The sequence below is a fragment of the Cnephaeus nilssonii genome (genome assembly GCF_951640355.1).
Source record: "Cnephaeus nilssonii genome assembly, chromosome: 5".
NCBI lineage: Eukaryota > Metazoa > Chordata > Mammalia > Chiroptera > Vespertilionidae > Cnephaeus > Cnephaeus nilssonii.
In genome coordinates this window covers 72,260,339-72,287,260 of record NC_137076.1, presented here as the reverse complement: position 1 = coordinate 72,287,260, position 26,922 = coordinate 72,260,339, and the positions used below count along the sequence as shown (strand labels likewise).

Below are 26,922 nucleotides of genomic sequence, written 5' to 3'. Positions count from 1 at the left end.
AATGTCCCTTTGAATGGTTGTATCACTCCCCACTTCTCCCGATTGAGCTGTGCTGGGCAGTGTGGGAGGGATTGGTCAACTCCAAGAAGTAATTTGCATTTTTCATTTGCAGATTTGTAGACGAATTGTAGGCTATTCTTGCCGAAGCTCCTAAAGAGACTAATGTTTAAAACAGGTAAAGGCACCACAACAAAGCCTCAGTCAACACGTTCTCCTATCTTGCTGGGGCTGGCTGGTGGTGCTTTGGTCTTGGGACTTGTCCCTGGCTTAGCAGCCAGCTATTGCCAGTAGTGCCTATAGTTCTGAAACTAGATTCCATTGTTCTGTCTCCAGGTCCACTCTTTCTCCTGGTCTTTTGCTGGTTCTTCATTCTCTTGGGCCCTAATATAAATGTCACCAAGACACAATTCTTGTTCTGTTCTCACATAGAGTTCATCTCTCTTCTTAAGACATCAGATTTGGCTCTCTACTCACTTATGGAATCCTCCAAGTTGTGTACACTATCCCTTCCAAATCAATATGTCTAACCTACCTAGTCTTTCCTAACGAAATTATTCTCAGCTGTTATACACTCGAGAATAGAGTGAATAACTCTGGTCTTCTCTATCCAGTTTTCTCTTTTCTATAGTGTAGTCTTGCCCATTCTATACTTGGAAACAATATTCATTACACTTAAGAAATGTCATTCCCTGCAGCCTTGTAGAAAGTTCAAACTTGGCCTGATTTTAATAACCTCCTCTAATTGAGGACCAACTCCCTTTGTGACCCCATCACCCACCTCCCTCATCCAACAAATATTTGAGTACCTACTTACTCTATGCCATGCATTGTGAAGGGCCTGAGAAATGTACCTAAGACACACATGGTCCCGTTATCACTGGGAGCACAGGGAGAAAGATACACAAGAAACAAGAAAATAATGGGTGGTGATACAAAGCTATGGAGAAAATAAAACAAACTGAGTGGGAAGATACTTAGATTCTTGGATGGGAAAGATTTGGAGAGGGAGTGGGCTGGGACCAGCTCACTCAGGGCATCACAGGGAGTTTGGGTTTTCTTTTAAGATCAATGGGCAGCCAGGAGAGGGTTTTTAAGTGGGAGAAGTTACATAATCAGATTCTTGTCTTCAAAAGATCATATGGTTTCTGTGTTGAGAACAGGTTAGAATAAGGCAATGGTAGAAGCAGGAAGAATCATTGGGAGGCAGTGCCGTAGTGAAAGTGGAAAATGGTGCAGGTAGAGGCAGTGTACAAAAGAATTAAAAGGAGTGGGTCACACTTGAGACTGTCCTGACCCAAGGAGCTGGTGGATTGGGTGTGGGAGGAGAGGGCCTTCTTCCTATCATAGCCTGGTTGGATTCCTTACTGTCCTGCACATACACTCTATATACAACACATCGGGCACACCCACATGGAAGGGTTCAGTGCTTTATTTCCATCCATCCTAGCCATCAAGGGCCCAGTTCAAGCCAGACTGCCTCTGAAAGGTTTCCCGTCCATATACAGCCTAGGACTGGTCCCCTCTGAGCTCCCACAGTGCTCATGGCCTGTTGAGCTGGGGTGGTGATGCCTGTGGAAGCCGACTTCCTGATTCTGCTCTCCACTCCACTGTGAGCCCTTTAAGGGCTTAGAACCTGGGTGGCTTTGGCATAGTAACCCACACACTGGATACTGAACATCGCTTTGTGACTGTCCTACCTATAGGTGATCTACTTCCAGTCAATATGCCGACTTCAGAAGCTCCAGAAGAGAGGCTGAGAAAATTTAAATACCGAGGCAAAGATGCATCTGTAAGTATGAGGCAACAGCTTCACTTTATCAAGGACTAGTGCAGTAAAACTACATGGCAGAAATGCATCAAATATGGAGTGGAGAGTGGGGAAAGGGGGTGACAAAGCAAATATAGCAAAATGTTTATTGTGGCCCAGCCGGTGTGGCTCAGTGGGTGAGTGTCAACCAATGAATCAAGAGATCACCGGTTTGATGTCCCGGGTCCGGGTGAGGCTACGTGCCCCTGGGTCCGGGTGAAGCTGGATCCCGGGTCCGGGTGAGGCCGTGTGCCCCTGGATCCGGGTGAGGCTGGGTCCCGGGTCTGGGTGAGGCCGTGGGCCCCTGGATCCGGGTGAGGCCACGCGACCCTGGGTCTGGGAGAGGCCACGGGCCCCTGGGTCCGGGTGAGGCCACGTGCCCCTGGGTCCGGGGGAAGCTAGATCCCGGGTCCGGGTGAGGCCGAGTGCCCCTGGATCCGGGTGAGGCTGGGTCCCGGGCCCGGGTGAGGCCACGCACCCCTGGGTTCGGGTAAGGCCACGCGCCCCTGGGTCCGGGTGAAGCTGGATCCCGGGTCCGGGTGAGGCCACGTGCCCCTGGGTCTGGGAGAGGCCACGCACCCCTGGGTCTGGGTGAGGCCACGCGCCCCTGGGTCCAGGTGAAGCTGGATCCCGGGTCCGGGTGAGGCCATGTGCCCCTGGATCCGGGTGAGGCTGGGTCCTGGGTCCGGGTGAAGCCATGCGCCCCTGGGTCCGGGTGAGGCCACATGCCCCTGGGTCCGGGTGAAGCCGTGCCCCTGCGTCCGGCCGAGACCAAACCAGGGGGAGTCGGACCTGCATTACCACCATTTGTCCACCATCCAGAGCTGAGGGGTCAGTGCCGACATGTACTCATGAGGAACTGGTGGACATTGATATTGGGTCTCAAAAGAACTGTTGGTCCAGAAAGAAACTCACTACAGACTGATTCATTTGCCTGGCAGCATATTATTGCTCGTCTCACATTCAGTTCTTATAAGTATATCTCTAGTGACACATGATTTCACTCATCTAGGGGAAATGATGAACAACATAGACTGATGAACAACAACAGAACCAGAAACAAGGAGGCATCGATCGGACTATCGGGCCTCAGAGGGAGGATAGGGGAGGGTGGGGGGAGGGGGGAGAGATCAACCAAAGGTCTTGTGTGCATGCATATGAGCCTAACCAATGGTTGAGTTCAACAGGGGGTAGGGGCATCCGTGGGGAGGGGTGTGGGATGGGAATGGGGGGATGAGGACAAATATGTGACACCTTAATCAATAAAGAAATTTAAAATTAAAAAAAAAAAAGAGATCACCGGTTTGATTCCTAGTAAGGTACATGCCTGGCTTGTGGGCTCGATCCCCAGTGGGGCACATGTGGGAAGTGACCAGTTGATGTTTCTCTCTCATCAATGTTTCTATCTCTCTAGCTGCTGGGCTGAGCACAAGAGCCTGGGGCGGGGAGCCTGAGCTGTGTGTGGATTCTAACTCTCATTCAGCTTCTCTAGGTTCAGTTTTCTGGCTCTAGCTCTGTGTCCTACATTTATGTACTTTCGCTGCAATATCATTCACGGTTGAGTACACCTTACGAATCTGACAGGCAGCTGAGGATGGGAGAAGCCACCTGGTTAGGACACTATCCAGAGCCAAATCATTCTTACACCCTTTCCAACAAGCATGGCTGTCTGGCTTCCAAGATTAGTGCAGATTAAAGGAAACCAATTAGAACAAAGCATTTGAACCCTCTACATGGGAAGCAGCAGGAAGGGCCAAGAGATGAGAAGGGAGAATACACAGCGAGGGGCCCCTTAGCAATGGGGCAACAGTACTATTGATTCAGTGGCCCTGGAGGTATTCCTGCCTTGTCGTCTAACACCACAGTGACCCTGTTCTCCAGTAAGAATTATAAGGCTTGTTTAAGGATTATCTAATACATACATGTACATTTTCTTAAATTAAGAAAGTCTTCAACCTAAAACTCATCCATCTGTATAAGTTGAATCATTTCTCTAGGATTCTCAATACTATGAAGCCTGAGTTTCTCTTTATATGAGAAAAGGGTTGTTTTTACTTTAAATTTTAATTTCCCTCAGTTTGGTGTCCAAGTAAAACTCATGAGACTGGATTAATATTTGAATGACCTAGCCCAGCTGGCATGGCTCAGTGGTTGTGCATCAACTTTTGAACCAGGAGGTCATGGTTCAATTCCTGGTTAGGACACATGCCTGGGTTGTGGGCTCGGTCCTCAGTGTGGAGTGTGCAGGAGGTAGCCAATCAATGAGTCTCTCTCATCGTTGATGTTTCTCTCTCTCCCTCTCCCTCCCTCTCTTAAATCAAAAACAAACATATTTAAATATATATATTTGAATGACCTAGAGAGTGATTCCCTAACAGTGGAAATGGCCAGGGATATCTGGGCCTGGGCAGTCTGTTCATAGCCCAACTGGATCCCCATAGTTGGGAGTCCCAGGCCTGCTCTTCAGGATCTAATCAACACCAATGAAGACATGCTCAGACTCAGGGCAATGGGACACTTTGCTCAGATGTCTCTACAGCTGATAATCCTGGTCTGCTAAGGGCATAAACAATCTTCCTTCACTTTGGGAGGGAGATTGACTATTCTTCTAGATATGGTGTAGTAGAAGACAGCAGAGGAGGTCAATCGAGAGGGGCTATTTACTAACTGTGATTTTTAACTCTTCCAGCCTGTTGAATCTGTAAAGTGAAATCAGATGCTTTAACTGTGTCCGAAAGGCTAACATGGTAACAGCCTGACCTCCCAGCTCTAAGTGCCCCGGTTCTTCCTTTCCCTCACTAGATGATGCGACAACAGCGGATGGCAGTCAACGTGCAGCTCCGAAAGGCCAAGAAAGATGAGCAGGTCTTAAAGAGAAGAAATATCACCAATCTCTGCTCTGACCCAGCTTCTGGAGACGGGACCAAAGAGGTACGTTGGGAAGGTGGCGTTTAGAGCAGTTGTGTATAAAACACATCCTTAGTAAATGTCTCTGGCTTAAAATGTTTGGTTCAGAACTTGCAAGCTCTAATTGGGGGTCTTGAAGGAAAGGGGTGGAGAGATCCTGGTTAGATTTAAACTGGTGTTGTCAGAAAGCTCGGGGTCATTTCCTTTGAGGCTGTGAGTCTGCGATCAAGGCTCTAATGGGGGGAAGGGATGCTTCTAACTGAAAATTCACTTGCCGCCACTCAGCCAGAAGCAGGGAATGAGGGGTCACGCAGGTTACCTCTCAGCAGCAGCATCTAGTTACTCAACATCTAAAGTCTTGCCTAGGACTTGAATGCTGCCCTCTGTCTTCCCTTCTCCGTGCACCCTAACCTTGCTCAATACAAATCCTGGGTTGAGCCCTAGCTGGTTTTGCTCAGTGGGTAGAGCGTCAGCCTGCAGACTAAAGGGTCTCGGGTTTGATTCCAGTCAAGGGCATGTACTTCAGTTGCAGTCTCCTCCCCAGCCCGGGCCGTGGTTGGGGCTCGTGCAGGAGGCAACCAATCTAAGTGTTTCTCTCACATTGATAGTTCTCTCAGTCTTTCCCTCTCTCTTCCACTCTCTCTAAAAATCAATAGAAAAATATCCTTAAATGAGGATTTAAGAAAAAAAAACACATTCCAAATCCCGGGTTGACTTTGAGGTCAGTACTGTTTTTTGTGTGATCTTTCCAGAATGCCCGGACCAGGAGGTTTCCCTCAGAACCCCAACAGTGTGGTATCCACATGCCTTTGTAGCTACGTGCCTTTTGTGATCCACCACTGTGTGTGTCACCACTGCACTCTGCTCAGCTTAGGGCTCTTAGAGGCAGAGAGTGGTCAGTCCGGGCAAGTGGGTTCAATGATGTGTTACCGGCCATCAAATAGAAGAGCTGTAACCATTCTCTGAATTGCCGCAGGACTCTGAACCATATCTCTACTTAGCTTCATTTATCTAGAATAGTCCCCAGGAATCGCCCATCCAAGGAAGATGGAACTATGAAATGAAAGACTTGTTTTCCTTTTTATCCTATATAACTATGCCTTTTACAAAAGTAAAATATAATTCATGGACCATGGAATTCACCTTTATAAAGTACATAATCAGTGTTTTTTTTAGTATATTCACAAGGTTGTACAACCATCACCACTAGCTAATTTCAGAACATATTCGTCACCTCAAATAGAAACCCCATACGCAATAAGCAGTCACTCAATCCTCCTTCCCTCTAGATTCTGGTGACTTGGAATCTACTTTCTGTCTCCGGATTTACCTATTCTAGGTATTTCATATAAATGGAATCCTAGAATATGTGGCCTTTCATGCCTGGCTTCTTTCACTTAGCATACTGTCTTCAAGGGTCAGCCATGTTGTAGCAGGTGCCAGTCCTTCATTCCTTTTATGGCTGAATAGTATTTCATTGTATGGATATACCACATTTGGTTTATCCATTTATTACTTGGTGGACATTTGAGTTCTTTCCACATTTTGGCTATTATGAATAGTGCTGCTATAAACATTTGTGTACAAGTTTTTATGTGAACATGTTTTCAGTTCTCTTGGGTACATATCCAGGTGAAGAATTACTGGGCCATATGGTAACTCTATGTTTAACTCTTTGAGAAACTGCCTGTTATAAGCTGAATAATGCCTACCCCCAAATCTCCTAATCCCCATCATACTTTATATAATGAAAGGGACTTTGTAGACCTGATTAAGTTAAGGATCTTGCGATGGGGAAATTATCCTTGATTCTCTGGTGTGTCCAATGCAATCACATTAATCCTTAAAATACGAAGGATGAAGGACAAGTCAGAGCAGAAGGTGGGTGATATGATGACAGAAGCAGGGATTGGTGTGCTAGGCTTTGAAGATGGAGGCACAAGTCACAAGCCAAGGAACACAGCAGCCCTACTAGAAGCTGAAGGGCAAGAAAACAGATTCTCCCCTCATAGGCTCCCAGAGGAACCAGCCCTGCCATCACCATGACTTTAACCCAGTGAAACTGATCATGAACTTCTGACCTCCAGAATTGTGAAAGAATAAGTTTGTGTTGTTTTAAGCCACTAAATTTGTGGCATTTTTTACATTAGCAATAGGAAACATGCTGCCAACTATTTACCCAAGTAAGCTGCACCATTGTACAATCTGATATTCTAACCATTATTATTGTCCATTTTGGAATGGTAGCCATCTAGTGCATGCAAAGGGCTCTATTGTTCTGATTTTTATGTTTTTCTAATGACTAATGAGCATTTTTTCATGTGCTTATTGGTTATTTGTTTATTTTCTTTGGAGAAATGTCTGTCCAAACCATTTACCCATTTATTTTAATCAAGTAATTTGTCTTTTATTCTTGAGTTGTAGTTCTTTATATATTCTGGTACTACACCCTTACCAGGTATATGATTTGCAAATATTTCATCCTATTTTATGAACCATCTTTTCACTTTTTTGATAGAATCCTTGAAGTATAAATGCTTTTAATTTTGAAACATTTCAATTTACCTACTTTTTTCTTTGGTTGCATGTGTTTTATTTATTTTTTAAACAATTCCTATTCTTTTTTTAATGTATTTTTATTGATTTCAGAGAGGAAGGGAGGAGGGAGAGATAGAAACATCAGTGATGAGAGAGAATCATTGATTAGCTGCCTCCTGCACGCCCCCCACTGGGGATCAAGCCCACAATCCAGACATGTGCCCTTGACCAAAATCAAACCTGGAACCCTTCAATCCTCAGGCCGACACTCTATCCACTGAGCCAAACAGGCTAGGGAGGTTGTGTGTGCTTTAGATGTCATATTTATGACTCCATTGCCTACTACAAAGCTACAATAATCACATCTGTTACATAGGTTAGACATGTAAATCAGTGGAAGAGAATGCAGAGTCCACAAATAAACCATCACATTTATGGTCAATCAAAGTTTGACAAGGTGTTAGGACCATTCAATGGGGAGAGAATAGTCTTTTCAACAAATGATGTGGGGACAACTGGATATACACATACAAAACAATGAAATTAGACCCCTACTTACACCATCTTTGGAGGTCTTTGTCATTTTTGCGGACATCCACTAGCATGTTCTTACTGCATGTTATAAAAAGGTCCTGGGATCCAAATGATGATAGGAATTATCTCTCCCCCAGAGCATGAGGAATATCCCAGAGGTCTGTGAGATCTGTGAGACCAGCAAATACCCTTTCCTCCCTTAGTATAGACCAGCCTGCAGATTGGGACATACTGTTAAAGCCAGCCTGTTCTAATCAAATAGATGGCTAGACTAGATGACCTTCGTGGTTCCTCTTAGCAGAGACTGACCTGAATGTGTGTCTCCTTGCAGGTCAGGCTCACGCTGGAAGAAATAATCAGTGGTGTGAATGCCTCAGATCCCATCGTATGTTTCCAGGCCACCCAGGCAGCCAGGTATCACCAACCGGACCGCTGCTGTTTATAGGTTCATAGTTAGAAATGAGCTCCGAAGGCCTGTCTGGTTTCTTGGCAGCGGCAAAATGCCCACACAATATACGAAAAGGCTAGTCCATCCAAAAGTGAGGCTCAATATCTCCTCTATACTGTCCCTGAGAACGACTCAAGATAGACAAGTGTTGTCAGAGATGAGCCACTTAATTTAAATTGGCCCCTACAGGAATCTTTGTGGTAGATAATACCTGAAGGGAAAAATGTTGCTTCATCACTGCAAAGTGCTATGAGCTAAACTCTAGGCTGTTACGTAGTTAGGAATGCCAGGAACATCTGTCAAGGAGATTCTTCATATCTGCCTCATGTGACTTGCTTTTTCTCTTTTCTCTTTCATTGCAAAGGAAGATGCTGTCCCGGGAAAAGAACCCTCCTCTAAAGCTGTTCGTCGATGCAGGGCTCGTTCCAAAGCTGGTGGAATTCCTGACGTCACCATTTCATCCCAGTTTGCAGTTTGAGGCAGCATGGGCTCTGACCAACATTGCCTCGGGGACTTCAGAGCTGACTCGAGCTGTTGTGGAAGGGGGTGCTGTCAAGCCCTTGGTTGAGCTCCTGTCTTCCCCCAACCTAACTGTGTGTGAACAGGCAGTGTGGGCCCTTGGCAATATAGCAGGTGAGACTCTCCCCTCAGGGGACTAAGAAAATAGTGGGCCAGGCATATGGCATGCTAAAGGAGTTCTTTGGGCAATACTGTGGACTTGATACTCTAAGTAGAAATGCCTAGAAATGCTGGTGAAAGTACAACAGGCTTTTCCAAAAATCAGAGTCAAGTTCAGAGGTCACAAATTGAAGCTGAAACCAGATAATGCAGTATGTCCTGAAACTACAGGCTACCTGGGGACATCTGCCAATACCAGGTCCTACAACCCTTAGGTCTCAGTGGCTTCAGGAACAAAGGACAAGCTTTTGGCTTATCCAGTGTAGGGGGTTTGGGCAGACACTATGTAATCCAGACCCTAAACAAAGTCTCCCTCTAGAGAAAGTTGCCCATGGAACATACAAAAGTTTGGGGTGAAAGTTTCCCCTGAAAACACCCTAAGATTGGCCTTATAGATTTGGGACTTGACGCTGTATTTCTGAGAGGTCCAGGAAAGCAAAAGCTGGGGAGTTAATGCTGCAGGGTTGGGAGCTCCCTGGTTTCTGGCTGAATAGGAATATAATGCTTTTGGGGGGAAACTAACTCAGCTGGGTCCCTCGGAATTTTGACAAAGTAAGATCAGCCAAATGTTAGCAATTTCAAGTTCAGAGAATCAACAACCCACCGCGACTGAGTCAGCAGAAACAATCATTAAATTATACCTCATGGACTTCAGATATTGGGATTGGCAAACACCAAATATAAAATAAATCTGCTTTTGAAATGCTTGCAGAAGTAAAGCACCTATTGCAGAGGCTTTGTCCCTCATTTTGACTGGTTCAATAAGGAGCAGGCAAAATTGGGTGGTATAATATAACTAATGCCTTGCCTGATGGTTGAAGAGTTACAAATGGAGACTTCTATGGTCCAGAAATACGGTATTCAAGCCAAAGCCACAGAGAGCTGATGCCTAACACCAATGCATCTCCCAGCCTTGGTTCTGAGTCACATCTGGAAGTTACCGCCCTGTGCCAAAGTCTTCTGGGAAGACAATTTGGTCTGCAATGGCCTTGGTCTTCCTGAGAACCATGCTATAAAACTATATTAGCATTTAGAGAGCATTGCCTGGGCCCAGTTGGCGTGCTCCTTTATGCATCCACGGACTGCTTACAGCATTTGCTGCTGTGTGGGACCTGCTTTCACACCAGGCCTAGCCACCCAACCAACATGTTCAAGACTCAGGATCAAGTTCATGACTACATTCTCTACTTGCCCAACCTGGGAATGCGTTTTGACCTCTTACCCTTTGCACAGACTTTGAAAAATTAGTCAGCTACCCCAGGATTCTCTTTGTTCCTTCTTTGAATGTCCTGTTCTTATCTATTTATAGGTGATGGCCCAGAATTCAGAGACTCTGTTATCTCCAGTAACGCCATCCCACATCTGCTGGCCCTGATTTCATCAACCACACCAGTAAGTGTCTTTCAATTAGAAAACCTAGCTGGTAACAAGTTCCCAAAGTTGGGAAATTGAGGAAGTATTTCCAAATCAATGCTTGGCCCCTTGTGATGGCAATTATACAGAAGGCCTAGAACTGAATATCACTTTGGGTGAAAATTAATCCAAATTTGTCCTCAGCAGGCAGTAGTGCTGATCTTCCTTTTGAAAGCATTGGAAAAAATCTGTTAAGATTTTTCTCAGTTTACAATCTTGCAAAATTAGATGACTAAACTCTTCTCTTCATGGAGCACAAACTGAATTAGTGGCTCACCAGTTCTGTTTCTAGGTAATAAAGTTTAGGTTTGAAGATTAGAGTCAAAATCAATTGATGTGGTGCACTGGCCAGGTGGCTCACTTGACTGGAGCCTCATCCCATATATTAAAAAGATTGTAGTTTCTATTCCTGGTCAGGGCACATACCTAGATTATAGGTTCAATCCCCTGTCAGGGTGCATGCAAGAGGCAATGGATCAATATTTCTCTCTCATATCAATCTGTCTTTCCCCTCTTCCTCTACCTCTCCTTTTCCTTTCCTCTCTCTCTAATCAATAATCATTTCCTCAGATGAGAATTTTTTTTAAAAAAAGTGGATTGAGCCCTAACTGGTTTGGCTCAGTGGATAGAGCAACAGCCTATGGACTGAAGGGTCCCAGGTTCGATCCTGGTCAAGAGCATGTACCTTGGTTGCAGGCACATACCCAGTAGTGGGTGTGCAGGAGGCAGCTGATCGATGTTTCTCTCTCATCGATGTTTCTAACTCTCTATCCCTCTCCCTTCCACTCTGTAAAAAATCAATAAAAATGTATTTTTTAAAAAAACACTTTAAAAAATGGATTGATGTGACAACAATAGAGGAGTCCCTGGATTAGAAATTATATTTGGCCCTAACCGGTTTGGCTCAGTGGATAGAGCATCGGCCTGCGAACTGAAGGGTCCCAGGTTCGATTCCGGTCAAGGGCATGTACCTTGGTTGCGGGCACAGCCCCAGTAGGGGGTGTGCAGGAGGCAGCTGATTGATGTTTCTCTCTCATTGATGTTTCTAACTCTCCCTTCCTCTCTGTAAAAAATCAATAAAATATATATATTTTTTAAAAAGAATCAGTCTTAGTTGTACACATTAAGTTAAAGTGATTGAGAGGCACCATTGCAGCAACGTCAGGTAGGTGGATATGCGGGTCTAGATACTCATGTACACCTATGTCATCCAGCTGGGCAAGATCAAGAGCAGGGGTCAGCTGCTTGCTTTGGTAAATAGAGTTTTACTGGAGCACAGCCATGCCCATTCACCCACACACAATTTTCTGTGTCGCTTATGGTGTTACAAGTACCGTGTTGACTAGTTGTAACAGAGCCCTGTGGGCCCACAGAGCTGACAATGTTTACTGTCTTTACTGTCGGGCCCTTTACAGAAAATGTTGCCAATCTCTGACCTAGAGTGTGAGGAGAGTCCAGGACCAGGTTCTAGCGTCTCTGACATTCAGAAGTCAGGCAGCGCCTGCCAGGAAGATTGAGGAGGAGCATCCCATTTAGCAATAAAAATTTTAAAAAAAAAACAGGTTTGGTGTCACAGATGCCAAGAAGGGAACAACTGGTGACTAAATACAACGGAGAGGGACAGTAAAGAAAGCAGCTATGGGATTAGAGACTTGGAAGAAGCTGATTTCGTCACTAACCATAAAGAAGCAGGGTCAGAAACCAGACTAGGAGGAGTACAATGCAGATGGGAAGCACACAGTAGACAGTGAATGCAGATGCCTCCTTGAGGATAGACTCGGAAAAACAGACGTGAGGTGATGGCTGCAGCGGTGCCAAGGGTGAGGGTTGAAGGTCACAGAGTGTTTCTGTGCTGTGGGAGTGATCCAGGAGAGAGAGGTGATGCTGGGGACAGAATCTTTAAAGGTGAAAAGTGATGGAATTCAGAGGCAAGGTAGGGAAGACTAACCCTTGAATAGAAGATCAGAAATGTGGTTATGACATGTTGGTTATAGACTGGTGGGAAGAACAAGAAGCCTCTCTGTCTTGCCAGTGAGAAATGGAATTAGGTCATCAGTTGAGTCAAGGGGAAGGATATTTTGAAGAATGTAAGGAAATATCCATCTAACATTTGAATAGGAAGCAAAAAGCTCATTCTCTCTGTCCCTAGTATACAGGGTGTGAGTATACATAGTTTAACAGCTGATATCTCCGTTTTGGAAAATGAAAAGTATTTTAATAAACACTGCCTTTATAATTTTTCAAAATGTGTATATACAGGTTTGGGGACACCCTATATATACATCACTACCTAGAACAAATGGCTGTTTGTAGCTCAAATTGTTTGGTTCATGCAGGTCAATACTAGTGATCAATGATGGCAAGGACACACTGCCATTTGCATTTTTTCTTCTTTGCACCTGATGCTAGAAGCAGTCTCTTGTTACAGATTACATTTCTGCGGAACATCACATGGGCCCTGTCCAACCTGTGCCGAAACAAGAACCCGTACCCCTGCAAAAAAGCCGTGGAGCAAATGTTGCCCGCCCTCTCCCAGCTCCTGCAGCACCAAGACAACGAGGTGCTCTCTGACACCTGCTGGGCTCTGTCCTACCTCACCGAGGGCTGCAACGAGCACATCGGCCAAGTGGTTGACCTGGGGGTGCTGCCCAGGCTGGTTCAGCTCATGACCAGCTCAGAACTCAATGTCTTGGTAAATGTCCCAGGTCTTGTCTGTCTCTCTACGGGCCTTCTGAGTTGTATTTACTTTAGCAAGTTCTACTCTTTCCTCAACCCCTGGTTTCCACACTCAGCTCTAATCCTTTACCTAGAACAGTGGTCGGCAAAGTCATTAGTCAACAGAGCCAAATATCAACAGTACAACGATTGAAATTTCTTTTGAGAGCCAAAATTTTTAAACTTAAACTTCTTCTAATGCCACTTCTTCAAAATAGACTCACCCAGGCCGTGGTATTTTGTGGAAGAGCCACACTCAAGGGGCCAAAGAGCCGCACGTGGCTCGCGAACCGCAATTTGCCGACCACGGACCTAGAACAAAGCTTATCATCTACATTTCCTTGTTCTCTGATACTCTCGCCAAACACTTGAATCTATTTTGACCCAAAATCCTAGTGGGTATTCAGTAACATATTTTTTATTCATCTGACAACTAGAAATATAGAGAGCACCAAATTAAAATTGACTATAAGTCCTTCGTCCCGTGAACTACCCTTTTGTGGCCTTTCCTTCTAGTGGTCTGTGTGTGTAGATGATAACAAGTTGGCTGATACAGAATGTGTGTGTGTGTGTGTGTGTATTAATGGAAAGCCCATGTAACATTTGAATTGCTTACTCAAGTATAAAAGAAAATTCCTCTGATCCTCTCCCAAGTTTGTTCTCTAATACTATTTCAGATATAAGTGAAAAGTCAGTAAAACCAACATGTCACTTACATAATATACTTCTTGAAAATGTCATTTAAAATGTGGGTGCCCCTTCTGATTTCTATGCCTAATACTATGTATTATGCAGCCTTAATGGTCATCTGCTTTGAGATTAGATAGTATTCCTCAGGTGTCAAGGTTACTTTTGGGATAATGCTGGTAACATGGAGGATACAAAGAGAATATCTATAAGAAGTCGCTTATCCTGGGAGCTTTGGGGCAAACTGCCAGGCTTGGCAAGGCTGTGATTGGCCTATAGCACTACTTCTTCGTCTCACTTGAGTAGCAGATACCCAGCATAATAGGCTAGGAAAATTCTATAACTATTCTCTCTCACTCAAGTGCAAGAAAACCAAAATAAATCCTAAATCAACCCTCCAAGGACAGTTGTCTGGAGCCCAATCGTAGACCCATCCTGGGAACCATCAGAGTTATTGAGAAGGGGTTGTGAATATATCAAAAAATGCCATTGGGATCTCACTGGCTCCAATAATGTATACAACAGAAATATTGGTGCTAAATATAAATTCAATAGACATAATTACGTTAGAAACACCACAATCAACTTAGCAGTTTCCCCAATGTAGGGATATAAAAGGGAGAGCATCATTTCTTGATACAGGTATCCCTTGACCTCCATCCCACTTGAGCCACCACTGCTGGGAAGCTGGCAAGTACCTTCAAGCTATATAAACAGCCATCCATGTGCCGAATGAATAAGGGTCATGGGTATCATCATTGTCCACAGGCTTCCAGAGAGCCATCAGCAAAGCATAACTAACGTTTGGGAGGGCACAGATCTGGTGTGACTGTCACCTTCCACTGTGATACGTTTGCAATACTTGGTTACACTTCTAGCCTTGTTCTTCCAGACCCCCTCTCTCCGCACTGTGGGGAACATCGTCACGGGAACCGATCACCAGACCCAAATGGCCATTGACGCGGGAGTACTGAGTGTGCTGCCCCAGCTCCTGCTGTACCCCAAGTCCTCCATCCAGAAGGAGGCAGCCTGGACCCTGAGCAATGTGGCCGCAGGGCCGCAACAACACATCCAGGAGCTGATTGATTCCAACGTTCTGCATCCTGTGTTGGCTCTGCTAAAAAATGTAAGTGGGACAGACACTCTGTGTCTACGGCAAAAGGCTACTTTCCAACTGGCCCTGAATTGAACTCCTTCAGTAACTCAGACACAGGCTCTGAAGCAAATTAATTGAGACCACAACAAAACTATGAAACATTAGTACCCCAGCTCTCCCTTAAAAAAAAAAGGAAGGTGCATCCTGTTTGGACAACCCATGGAAAATTTAGAAGACTAAACAAGCATTGTGTGATGAAAAGGTGGCCCACAGCTCAAATATCCAGAAAAAATTTGCGCTGGCAAATAACGTTAAAAGAATGTGCCATCTACTCTCTACTTGCAAAAAGAGGTTTTGTTTTCTTTTAGGAGGAAAACCATATCCAGTTATACTGATATTATACACTGAAGAATGGTGGCCTTTTCCACACACAATCACATTGCTTAAAGTGGTAATATACACAGAAAATCCAAATATAAAATTAGAAATACAATAAGCCTTCCTCTTTCCTACTGATGCCCACTTCCTTTCCCCAGGACAACTACTATCATCGGCATTTCTTTTTGCCACCTCTAAATGGACGGGCTATGTTTTTCTGCTTATGTGTTTCTGCTCTGAGGTTGGATGGTTGGTTCCCAGGTTTTCATTAAGTATTAAAAGCTAGGCCAGGTGTGCAACCCAAATCATAGCATCTTCCAGTCAATTACACACTTCCTATCTTGTGTTCTACCATGAATCTGTATGTATTCTATTCAGAAGTATCCAGTCATGAATCAAGAAGTGATCTTAGTTCAAACTGTGCCTTTTGAACTATAACTTGCTTGGAGCCATAAGCTGCTTGTTTGTTTTTTATTTTTGTTTTAAACTGTGGTCACAGTTTCTCCTGGCCACAAAATAATGTCTCCTGCCCAGGGGCAGTAGGATCCATGATCAATTACTCCCATATCTCTGTGTCAAATGCTTTTTATTAATGCAAGGGACGCATTGAGTGATATGTCAGTGGCCTTCCTCGGTAACCTCTGGGCTATCTCAGTCACTCAGATCACATCTGTGTGCTTAGCTTTGTAGCTATGGAGCTTCTTATCCAGATTTTTACTAGGGCAAAAAGACAAGAAATGTGGACATTGGCCCCTGAAACCTAAAATTACAAGCATAATTCCTAATCTATGTTGATTACCTGGATTGGTTTATGTTGTTTCTGCTTTTCCCATAACCTGAGTTAATGAACTGAGTCTGTTTGAACTTAGGACCTCCCTCTAAAACCCCATATGAGTCTACCTGCCTCCTTCTTGACTTCAAGTCCCCAAGGTGTTCTCTCTAAATTGCACATATAGTCCTGGCCGTCCCCAGCCTACCTAGAAACTGAACCAAGTTAGCATCCCTATATTTAAGTTCTTCAGGATCTGTAAAGAATGCAAATGTTCTCTTTCTGCAGGGAGAGTTTAAAGTCCAGAAAGAGGCCCTCTGGGTTGTGGCTAACATCACAAATGGGGGCACCATGGACCAGCTGATCCACCTTGCCCATTCTGGAGTCTTGGAGCCACTGGTGAACATGCTCACCATCCCAGACACCAGATTTGTTGTCATCATCCTTGACATCATCTCTTTTCTCCTCCAGGTGAGCTGTTGTGGACAGGTTGGTTTCTAAGTAGCAGTCTCCAAACTTAGGACATTTAATTTCGTTCTTAAAACCCAAGCAGGACTCTCTTTCTTCCCAGCTCCCCAACCTTCTCCCTTGTGTACACATTCTATGGATAATAATAACAGAGGCCTTTCAAAGAAGGTACGTTATCTTCATTTTCTCAAATGAGTGTCTTGTGCCCAGCACTGTTATAGATGCTCAGGATGTGGCAGGTGAAAGTCCTTGCTCGCACAGAGCTTATGTAGTAGTGGGGAGGAGAACAGGCACATCAGGTAGGTAAATATATCTGACAAAGAGGTAGTCACTGATAGCTCAGAGTGAGGAGGGGAAGGTGTCTCTTATATTCAGTAGTCAGGAGAAACTTCTCTGAGGAATAACTTTTGAGCAAAGGCCTCAGAGAAGTGAGTGGGTCTTGTGGCTATCTGGGAATGAACATACTAGAAAGAGCAAGGAAGGTGGTAATGGCCAGAGCAGAGTGAATGGATAGAAGGTGGTGGGAGATTAGGCTCACGGCACCTAGAGGCCAGATCACATAAGGTCTGTGAGAACTTTGACTTATCTGAGTGAGAGGGAAAAACCAATCAAAGGTTTGAAGGAGGGAAAAAACAGTCAGTGAGCTACATGGCTGACTCTTTTAGAAGACTAAAACATAGGATATACTTGAAGGAGCAGCAAGAAGTTAGCAGGGATATGTGTTAAGAGGCCAGACTGGAATTCCTTTTATATTCAACTATATGACTAGGAAAATAGACTACAAAGCTTTGAATTAGAATTCTAGAAAAGTCTTATTTCTGAAAGAGAGGCAAGTTAAGGCAATATTTTTATACTATTTGTCTTGGTTCTGTATTGCTGCATAACAAATTACCCCTTAGTGACTTAAACATTTATTATCTCACATAATTTATGGGGTTAGGAATCTGGAGCAGCTTACCCGAATGGTTCTGGCTCAGGGTTTCTAATGAGGTTCAAGATGTCAATTGGGGGCTTCAATCTCATCTGAACGTTTGATAGAGGCTGAGGATCAGCTTCCAAGATGGCTCACTCATGTGCCTGCCAAGTTATCCCCACCACACGAACCTCTCCCGGGGACTGCTTGAGTGTCCTTACATGATGGCAGCTGGCTTTCCCTGGAGCAAGTAATCTAAGAAAGCAAGGTGGAAGCCCCAGGTCTTTTAGGATCTTTAAAGGAGGTCATTTCAACAACATCCTATCGGTTACACACATCAGCCCTATTTAACACTCACACTAACACAAGGGCATAAACACCAGGAGGCAGGGGTCACCTGGGACCATCTTGGTTAAGGTCTTTTTATATACAACTGAGCCATTTGGAAAGTTTCAAAGTAACACGAGGGAACCCCTTTTGAAAACTCACTTGAAGCACTCTTTTCATGTAACTGTCTTGGAAAGAACTGACCTGAGTCAAGAACAGATTTGAAACACAGCTCAGCTAGACACTAAGACTTGAGCAAATCACACAGACAATGAGTAGAGACTTGACAGCCAATAGACTAAGTTGGACATAACAAATCTGTAAAAGCAAATTTGGGATATAGAAGTTTAACTTTGTCTGCTTCGTTTAAACATTGGGATTTTTTCTCAGAAGAGTCTGGTCAAATCCCATCTGGTGGACCAGTGCACCCCCTGGATCAGATGGGGGCTGTGGGGGCAGTAGGTTAGAAAGGTCAAGATGAGACAGGAAAAAGTTCAAATAGGCAGCAGATGCCGTTGAGGTTCTTTGAAGTAACTTTGGGGCCATTTACTGTGAAGGTCCAAAATCCTCGGCCAGCGCTCCTGCTGCCCACAGCCCAGTTTTCTTTCTGAAGCTAATCTAGCATGTTGATTCCTGCCCTACTTTCTTTACTCAAATTTACTAACTCGTAGGACAAGAGGGTATTAAAGCTTAGACCTACCGTGCAAACGGTCATCAGGTAAATAATGTGGCCTAATGAATTAACTTATTACTGTTCACAAAATAGCAAGTAGAGCCCTTCCAGATATGACAGCCAAGTTTTTCATCTTCCTCCACATCCTGATAATGCTGTTTAGCTGAGATATTATTCCCCCTTCTCATAACAGGCAGCCCTTATTCCTTCCAAACTCTGTCCTCGCTGTTCCTTCTTTTGGGAATGCCGTTCCCTATGATTGACCAGGCACAGTATTGTTCATTAAGGACTCGTGTTACTTTTCAAGCATTCTGTGCACATCTTCTATAATTTAAACCTCTGATCATTTACTAAATTAAACTTTCTACACCATAACCATTGTTTACTTGTCCCTCCTGATAGTACAAGCTGGTTACAAAAGGCCTTCTCTCAATCACACCTGTATCTGTTTTGTGTGCCTCGCCCATCATATGTGTACACGTGTGAGTGGATGAAGAGCCCTGGATGGTAAATCCAGCGACCAGCATTGGGTTAAATCCTCTCATGGTTCTTTGTTTCCAGGAACTTCATTACTTGCTATGGTGGCTCTTGTTACTGAGGGTCTCTTGTCTTACCTTTCAAGGCTTTCAGGGAGTGCAGGGCCTGACCATCTGTATTTACACAGCATCGGTAAACATTCTGTATTAAAACAATTTCTATTAGAAGGGGATGTCTACCGAATAGTGGTAGTGATTTGTTTATGGATGGCAGCATATTCAGCAAAAGAAATATTGTATTTTTGCAGTGAAGAAAAAAAAACTAAATATATATACACACACACATGTATTACATAAATACCCAAAGTGGAGGAAGAGCGTGCACGTTGAAATCACTTTGGGAAAAGTGAAGCTGCGACGGCCCATGCTGGTACAGGGAGCCTTTGGTCGGGTTCCCCTGGTGAGGCCCCCTGGCCCCAGGCTTTTGCCCAGGCCTCACTTTCGCTCCTCTTGCCCCCAGGCAGCTGAGAAGCTTTCCAAGAAGGAATACCTGTGTCTTCTGATCGAGGAACCTGGTGGGGTTGAAATAATCAAAACCTTGCAATTCCATGAGAACCATCAAGTTTCCATGACTGCTCTGAACATTATTGAGAACTACTTCTCGGAGGTAGGTGACTTCAAGTGGAAAGTAGCGTCCGTACCTCCTGGCGGGCCACCTCACAGGCGGCGACCTGGCCGGTGCCTGTGCTGCCTCTGTAAGGTGGGTGATCGGACAGGGGGGTCCTCTCGGGACTTAGCCGGGGTGCAGGGGCTGCCTTTGAGGAGCAGCTTTCTGGCTCCTGGAAACGGCTCTAATCCCTTAGAAGTTTGTCCTGTTACCTCTGGTTTCAAATATTACTTTTTTTTTTTCCTACTTGACTCTTTTGCGGGAGGGCAGTAGTACAGGAAGGGATATGATGTTCAAGTGGCTCTTTATTGAAAAAATGCAGACAATTAAGGCAGGCCCCAGCTTTTGAAAAACCATTTTGCTGTTTACTGCATTTTTTGTCTCTTTCTAGAATACGGTGTTTGGGGATGAACTCTACAAAAGGCTTCTACATTTTCTGCAGGAGCCAGGAATAATTATCAGATAACATTAGGCATTCTTTAAAACTTTTTTTTATTGTGGTAAAATATGCATAACATAAAATTTAGCATTTTAACCATTCTTAAGTGGACAGTTGGTGGCATAAAGTATTCACATTACTGTGCACCTCAGTAATGTGAATATTCTTCACCACTGTCCATCTCAGAACTCATTTATCTTTCCAAACCAAGCTTTGCATCCATTCCTCATTCCACAGGCCCTGGTAGCCACCATTTTACTTTCTAGACTACTTCCATTTTTATTGTTTTTAATATATTTTGTTGATTTCAGAGAGGAAGGGAAAGGGAGAGAGAGAGAGAAGCATCAATGATGAGAGAGAATCATTGATCAGCTGCCTCCTGCATACCTCCTACTGGGGATTGAGCCCGCAACCCAGGCATGTGCCCTGACCAGGAATCAAACACTGACCTCCCGGTTCGTAGGTCGATGTTCAACCACTAAGCCACGTCAGCTGGGCACCACCATTGTATTTACTGTCTCTGTTTGACTACTCTAAGTACTTCATTTAAGTGCAATCATATAGTATGCGTCCTTTATGATTGGCTTATTTCACTTAGGACAATGTCCTCAAGGTTCATCCATGTTGTAGTATATGTCAAAATGTCTTTCTTTTTAAGGCCAGAGAATATTGCAGTGTATGGATATACCACATTTTGTTTATCCATTTATCTATCAATGGACACTTGAGTTATTTAACTTTCTGGCTATTGTGAATACTGTTGCTATGAGCATGAAAGTACAAATATCTGTTCAAAGTTCCTGCCTCCAATTCTTCGGGGTATAAACCCCGAAGTGGAATTGCTGGATCATTTGGTAATTCCATTTTTAATTTTTTATGACTAACCTACTGTTACCAATAGTGGATATACCATTTTACATTCCTACCGGCAGTGCACAAGGGTTCCCATTTCTCAGCATCTTACCAATACTTATTTCTTTTTATTTTTATCATAGCCATTCTAATGTGTGTGAAGTAGTATCCAATTGTAGTTTTGATTTGCATTTTTATTAGATACGAGAGGCCCGGTGCACGAAATTCGTGCATGGGGTGTGTGTGTCCCTCAGCCCAGCCTGCACCCTCTCCAATCTGGGACCCCAGTGGGATCGGGCCTAAACGGGCAGCCGGACATCCCTCTCACAATCCAGGACTGCTGGCTCCCAACTGCTTGACTGCCTGCCTTCCTGATTGCCCCTAACCGCTTCTGCCTGCCAGCCTGATCACCCCCTAACCACTCCCCTGCCAGCCTGATTGATGCCTAACTGCTCCCCTGCCAGCCTGTTTGTCCCTAACTGCCCTCCCCTGCAGGCCTAGTCACCCCTAACTGCCCTCCCTTGCAGGCCTGGGTCCCTCCCAACTGCCCTCCCTTGCAGGCCTGGTCCCTCCCAACTGCCCTCCCCTGCTGGCCATCTTGTGTCCACATGGGGGCAGCCATCTTGTGTGTTGGAGTGATGGTCAATCTGCATATTACTCTTTTATTAGATAGGATTTTTCATGAGGAAGGTGAGCTCAAAGTTCCTAAGTGGCCAGGTAAGCATGGGGCTAGGAGTTTGCAGAGTGAGTGATACTCTGTTAGGTGTCAGACTAGATTCGTCAGCAAAATCAGAGCCTTACAATAAATATGACCATGGTGGTGGTTGGTGCTAACCAGAGGCAGATAATCTTGGTTTGGAACCAATAGGATGCTCTCAAAGCAGAGAAGACCCAAAACAATGATTAGCATCTTTTGAATTTGAAGCTTTTATGTAAAGCTTGTAAATATGAGACTTGTCCTTTAAATAGGGTTTGTATCCATAGGGCTACAAACTCATCTAAGGGCTCCAGGTCAAATACTTCTGTTCTAGAAGTACCAGCTACACCCATTGTATCCTTACTCACAGTAAAGCTAGTATTCTGTGTATCAAAACTGCATTTAAAAATAAGCCAGACAGGCTTCCAGGTCAAGATGGTGGCATAGGTAAACTTGGTACTTACTGCCTCCCACAACCACATCAAAATTTAAAATGAAATACGAACAATCATCATTCAGAACCACATGAAATCTAGCTGAACGAATGTCTTACAACTAGGGAATTTAAAAAGAAGCAATTGAGACTGGTAGGAGGGATGGGATTGCAGAACCAGCTGATCTCACACCCACATGTGGCAGTTTAAAATCGGGAGGGATATCTTGGCCATGAAGGTTTCTCTGAGGAACAAGGGGGTCCCTGCCCCACACCAGACCTCCAGCCAAGAATTCCAATGCCAGGAAGAGAAGCCCTCACAACTTCGGATTGTAAAAATCAATGGGGATTGTGGCTGAGTGACACTGAGGATGTAAGAGTCCAAGGCAATTCCTCTTAAAGGGCCCACACATGGACTTACTCGAACTCCCTCTGAGCTCCAGCACTGGGGCAGCAGCTTGAAAGGAACCTTAGGGAGGAACTAACCTGTCTGGAATCAGGGAAAGAGCTGGAGGAGCAGCTTTCTCCCAGACAGAAGTGCTGGCAGAGGCCAGTGTTCCTTTGCTGAGACCTCTCTGCCACAGAGCTGACAGGCTAGCTGTGCCATATCTGAATCTCCATCAACCTGGTTCACACTTTTCACCCTGCCCTGGTGATTCCCTGAGACTCTGTCCCTCCCTACTTGCAATTTCATCCAAGCCATTTCCAGTGGCTTTTCCATATCACTGGCTTCTTTTGCCTCATGCTTTGGACATTCCTAAAATCTCTCAAACAAGCAGTAGCCAGCATCAGTGTGCCCCCTACTATCAATAAGTGGCCCCAGGCCTGACATTAGCAGTAGCCCACCCTGGTTCACAGTTTGGCCTCTCCTGAACACCTCCAAGCTCAACACAAGTAGCAGCCATCTGCAGAGCGCTGTAGCTCCTGCTGGGTGGCCCCAGGCAGGGCACAGGCAGAGGCTGACTTTGCACCTCCTGGGAGGCCCCAGAGCCAGTGCACCCAGTGGTCAACTTCAGCCATGCCAATTACAACTCTACCACCTTCATGAGTGATACACTCAAGGGGTGGATTCGATGAGCACCAAAGCCCCTCTGAAGCAAGTCCTGTTCCATGGGGGCATCTCCTGCACATAGCTCTTCAGCTGTAGTTGCAACTAATCCTTGCAACTGATTGGCCTGAGAGCCAACCCCTCCCAGTGATGCCAACATAAATCAAAGCTCAGCTACAACAGGACAGTGCACACAGCTCACACAGGGTTGCACCAATTCACAAAGGAGTGCCCAGCTCAGGTGACTTGGGAGGCCGAGCCAGTGGGCCCTAAAGTACACCTACTACACAAGGTGACTCTACCAAGTCCAGGAGACATAGCAAATCTACCTAATACATAGAAACAAACACAGGGAAGCAGCCAAAGTGTGGAGACAAACAATTCACAAATGAAAAAAACAACAAAAAACAACAGGAGAAATCTCCAGATAAAGAGCTAAATGAAATGGAAGCAAGAAAAATACCAGATACAGAGTTCAAAACAATGCTTAGAGGATGCTCAAGGAACTTAATGAGAACTTCAAGGAATTAGTGAGAACATCAACAACATAAAAAAGGACCAGTCAGAAATGAAGCATACACTAATTGAAAAAATAATTTTCAGGGGATCAACAGTAGAGCAGAAGATGTTAAGAAACAAATCAAGAATTTGGAATACAAGAAAGAAAACACCCAGTCAGAACAGTAAAAAGAAAAAAGAATCCAACAATATGAAGATAATATAAGGAGCCTCTCGGACAACTACAAACATACCAGCATTTGCATCATAGGGGTACCGGAAGGAGAAGAGAGAAAGCAAGAAATCAAAAACCTATTTGAAAGAATGACAAAAAACTTCCCTTACCTGGTGAAAGAAATAGACATACATGTCCAGGAAGCAAAGAGAGTCCCAAACAAGAGGAGCCCAAAGAATCCCATACCAAGACACTTCATAATTAAAATGCAAAAGGTTTGTCCTGGGGGGTGGGAGTGGCCAGGGAGGGGTCGATGAGAGGAAAAGGAGACACATGTAATACTTTAAACAATAAAAAATTAATTTAAAAAATAAGATGCAAAAGGTTAAAAAGAAAGAAACTCTTAAAAAGCAGCAAGAGAAAAGCAGTTAGTTACCTATAAGGGAGCTCCTATAATACTGACAGCTGATTTTGCAACAGAAACTTTGCAGGCCAAAAGGGAATGGCAAGAAATATTCAAAGTGATGAAAATCAAGGACTTATAACCAAGATTACTCTAACCAGCAATGCTATCATTTAGAATTGAAGGCCAGATAAAGATCTTCCCAGACAAGGAAAATCTAAAAGAATTCATCACCATCAAACAAGTAGTTCATGAAATGTTAAAGGGTCTTCTTAAAGAAGGAGATGGGGAAGAAGGGGAGGAGGAGACTAATAAAAGATAAAAAATATGAACAATAAAGTGCAATAAGTGCATATCTATCAACTAAATCTAAAAATCAAGATAAATGAACAAGGAATCTAATGAACAAAATTAGCTAATGAATAAAATAGAACCAGAGGCATGGAAACATGGAATAGACCAATGAAACTCAGAGGGAAGGGAGAGAGGGACCAGGAAGAGATTAACCAAAGAACTTATATGCATATATGTATTACCTATGGATACAGACAGTAGGGTGGTAAAGGCCTGGGATGGGGCAGGAACCAGATGGGAAGGCGTCAATGGAAAAAAAAGGGAGACTTCTGTAATAATAAAGGTTTAAATAAATTAATTAATAATAAGCCAGACACAAAAGTACAAATACTGTATGATTCCACTTACATGAGGGATCTAGAGGAGTCCAAGTCATAGAGACAGAAGGTAGAGTGTTGGTTTCCAGGGGCTGAGAGGCAGAATGGAATGGGGTTTTTTAATGGGTACAGAGTTTTGATTTGGAAAGATGAAAAATTTCTGGAGATGGATGATGTGGTTGCACAGCAATGTGAATGTACTTAATGCCACTGAACTGTCCACTTAAAAGTGAGCAAAGATGTTAAATTTTCTGATATGTATGTTTTATCACACATTCAAAAAAAACTGCATTTAAGATCCATATCGAGAAATATTTCATGCTTTCCTCCTTCAAATTATTCTCTGAGGGAACCTTGAGACTAATTTAGAGCAAATAATAATCCACTGTAGATATTAAGGAGTTAATGGGGTGGTAATAATGTATTGAGAGCCCGGAGGTGAAACAGTGTCTTTTCTCCCCTGAAGGAAGAAGAAGCTGACCCAATATTGCAATCCTTCGACTAAGATCATGAATGCATAAAGCACTTCTAAACCAGGGACCAAACCCTAAAGGGTAACTCCTTAAAGAAGCAGCACTCCTATATTTTGGTGTATCACGGGTATAAAGCTTTTAAAACTGAATGCTAATAAAATTTTTCACACTCTCACCTCTATAAAGATAAGTGCAGTTAAACCACTTGTGTCTTAAAAATCCATGTGGAATTCATGTCCTAAGAATATGTTGTTTAAGGGTTATTTTTAAGGATCGCAAAGTTAAGATCTTCAAAATGGAGTAGAATGGTCTATTAGCTATCTAGACGAACTTTGACTTGTAGATTCGATTTAACTAGTATTTCTTAAACATGTGCGTTCACTTCCCTTTTCATTTTTATGTAATCCCTATTGTTACCAGACCCAAACTGGGTCTACTTATTCAGTAGTTGCCAGCCAAAAGACAACTCCAAGAAGATTTTACGAGAAGGAACTTTATCGCAAGCCAGCAAGCAAGGAATACACTGGGGATTGCTCCCAGAGCAGTGCGCCCCCCAAACAAAAGACTGCATTTGTCTTTATTAAGGGAAACCCTACATACACATCAAGGTAACCTTCATCATCACACGTATGGGTGGGGACATTCTTGCACCTGTGCAATTAGCAAACATGCCTATACATACGTCGCATGTTTAAAAATGGTGGGAAATCTCCACCCCTAGGAGGAGATTTTCGTATTATACTGAAGGTATAATGAGAAAAGTTCATGAGGAGGTCAATAAAGGGTCTTTTAGGCCGCTTCAGCCAGTCCCGGGCAGTTTGAGCGAGATTAGCCCCCTGGTTCTGCAAATCACTCCCAGGAGTCTGCCTGAAAAGACAGGTCTGGTAATTGTAGACGTACGGAAGAAAATGTGTGTGTGCATATACACAGCTTAGGTTACACTATTAATATATAGAACATGTTTCAGAGAAAGCTGTGGGGGCCATCTGAAGGAGGAGAAAAGGAGAGAGAGTGGCTGCGATGAAATGGACCTAGACACACAGTACTAGGCATTGGAAATGGATGTGGGGTATGTTTAAAGAAGAATTGGACTTGATTCATGCACTTTGAGTGTAGGTATTATACCAAGTTATATAAAGCATCACACCAAAATGTCATACCCAAAGCATACTTCACTGGTCCTTGATAAGTGATGAGGAAAGATGTGTGGGCGTCCATCAAAAACACTACTAGAAGACAGTTCATGTCTCACAAACTTCTCATTCAGTGGTGAGAACAAACTGACAATTAAGTGGACATTGGGCCTTCCAATGTCACCTTTTGGGGTGACTCTCTGCCTGCTGCTGAGGGCTGCATTGGTGAGATGGGGTCCTCATAGTGTTCTGCTCTCCTACATGGAAATGGAGGGGACCTGGGAGATTCCTCTCAACTCCCTCTTTAGTTCATCAGCTCAGGACATGCTAGCATGGCACATCTTTTGCCAAGCAAAAATCTTATTCTTCAAGGATTTTGCCTCTTAGACCCAAGGACAGAAAACACACATAGTTGGCTCGTGTTCACTCACTCCAGTGGCAGGACGTTATGTTCAGTGGAGAGGATGCTGTTAGAGGCTGCCTGCTTCCTGCTTCTCTAAGGCCTCCCTAAGGGTCCTATACTCCCTCTCATACTCTTTTAATGCATTCTCTTCTTGTTTAACCAGAGTTAGTTTCTGTTGCTTGCAGCTAAAGAATCTTAACTGA

General features: G+C 44.1%; 1 protein-coding gene across 1 annotated transcript; it reads left to right on the top strand.

The window, feature by feature from the left end:
- Positions 1-1,723: 1,723 nt before the first annotated feature.
- KPNA7 (karyopherin subunit alpha 7) lies at positions 1,724-25,969 on the top strand (the record flags this gene model as incomplete). The annotated part of the gene is made up of 10 exons (XM_079773227.1): positions 1,724-1,789; positions 4,610-4,738; positions 8,118-8,200; positions 8,599-8,867; positions 10,222-10,304; positions 12,754-13,017; positions 14,620-14,853; positions 16,259-16,441; positions 19,348-19,494; positions 25,177-25,969. 10 exons carry the CDS (start codon positions 1,724-1,726, stop codon positions 25,213-25,215), a joined length of 1,497 nt encoding a protein of 498 aa, XP_079629353.1. The 3' UTR covers positions 25,216-25,969.
- Between the last annotated feature and the right edge of the window lie 953 nt (positions 25,970-26,922).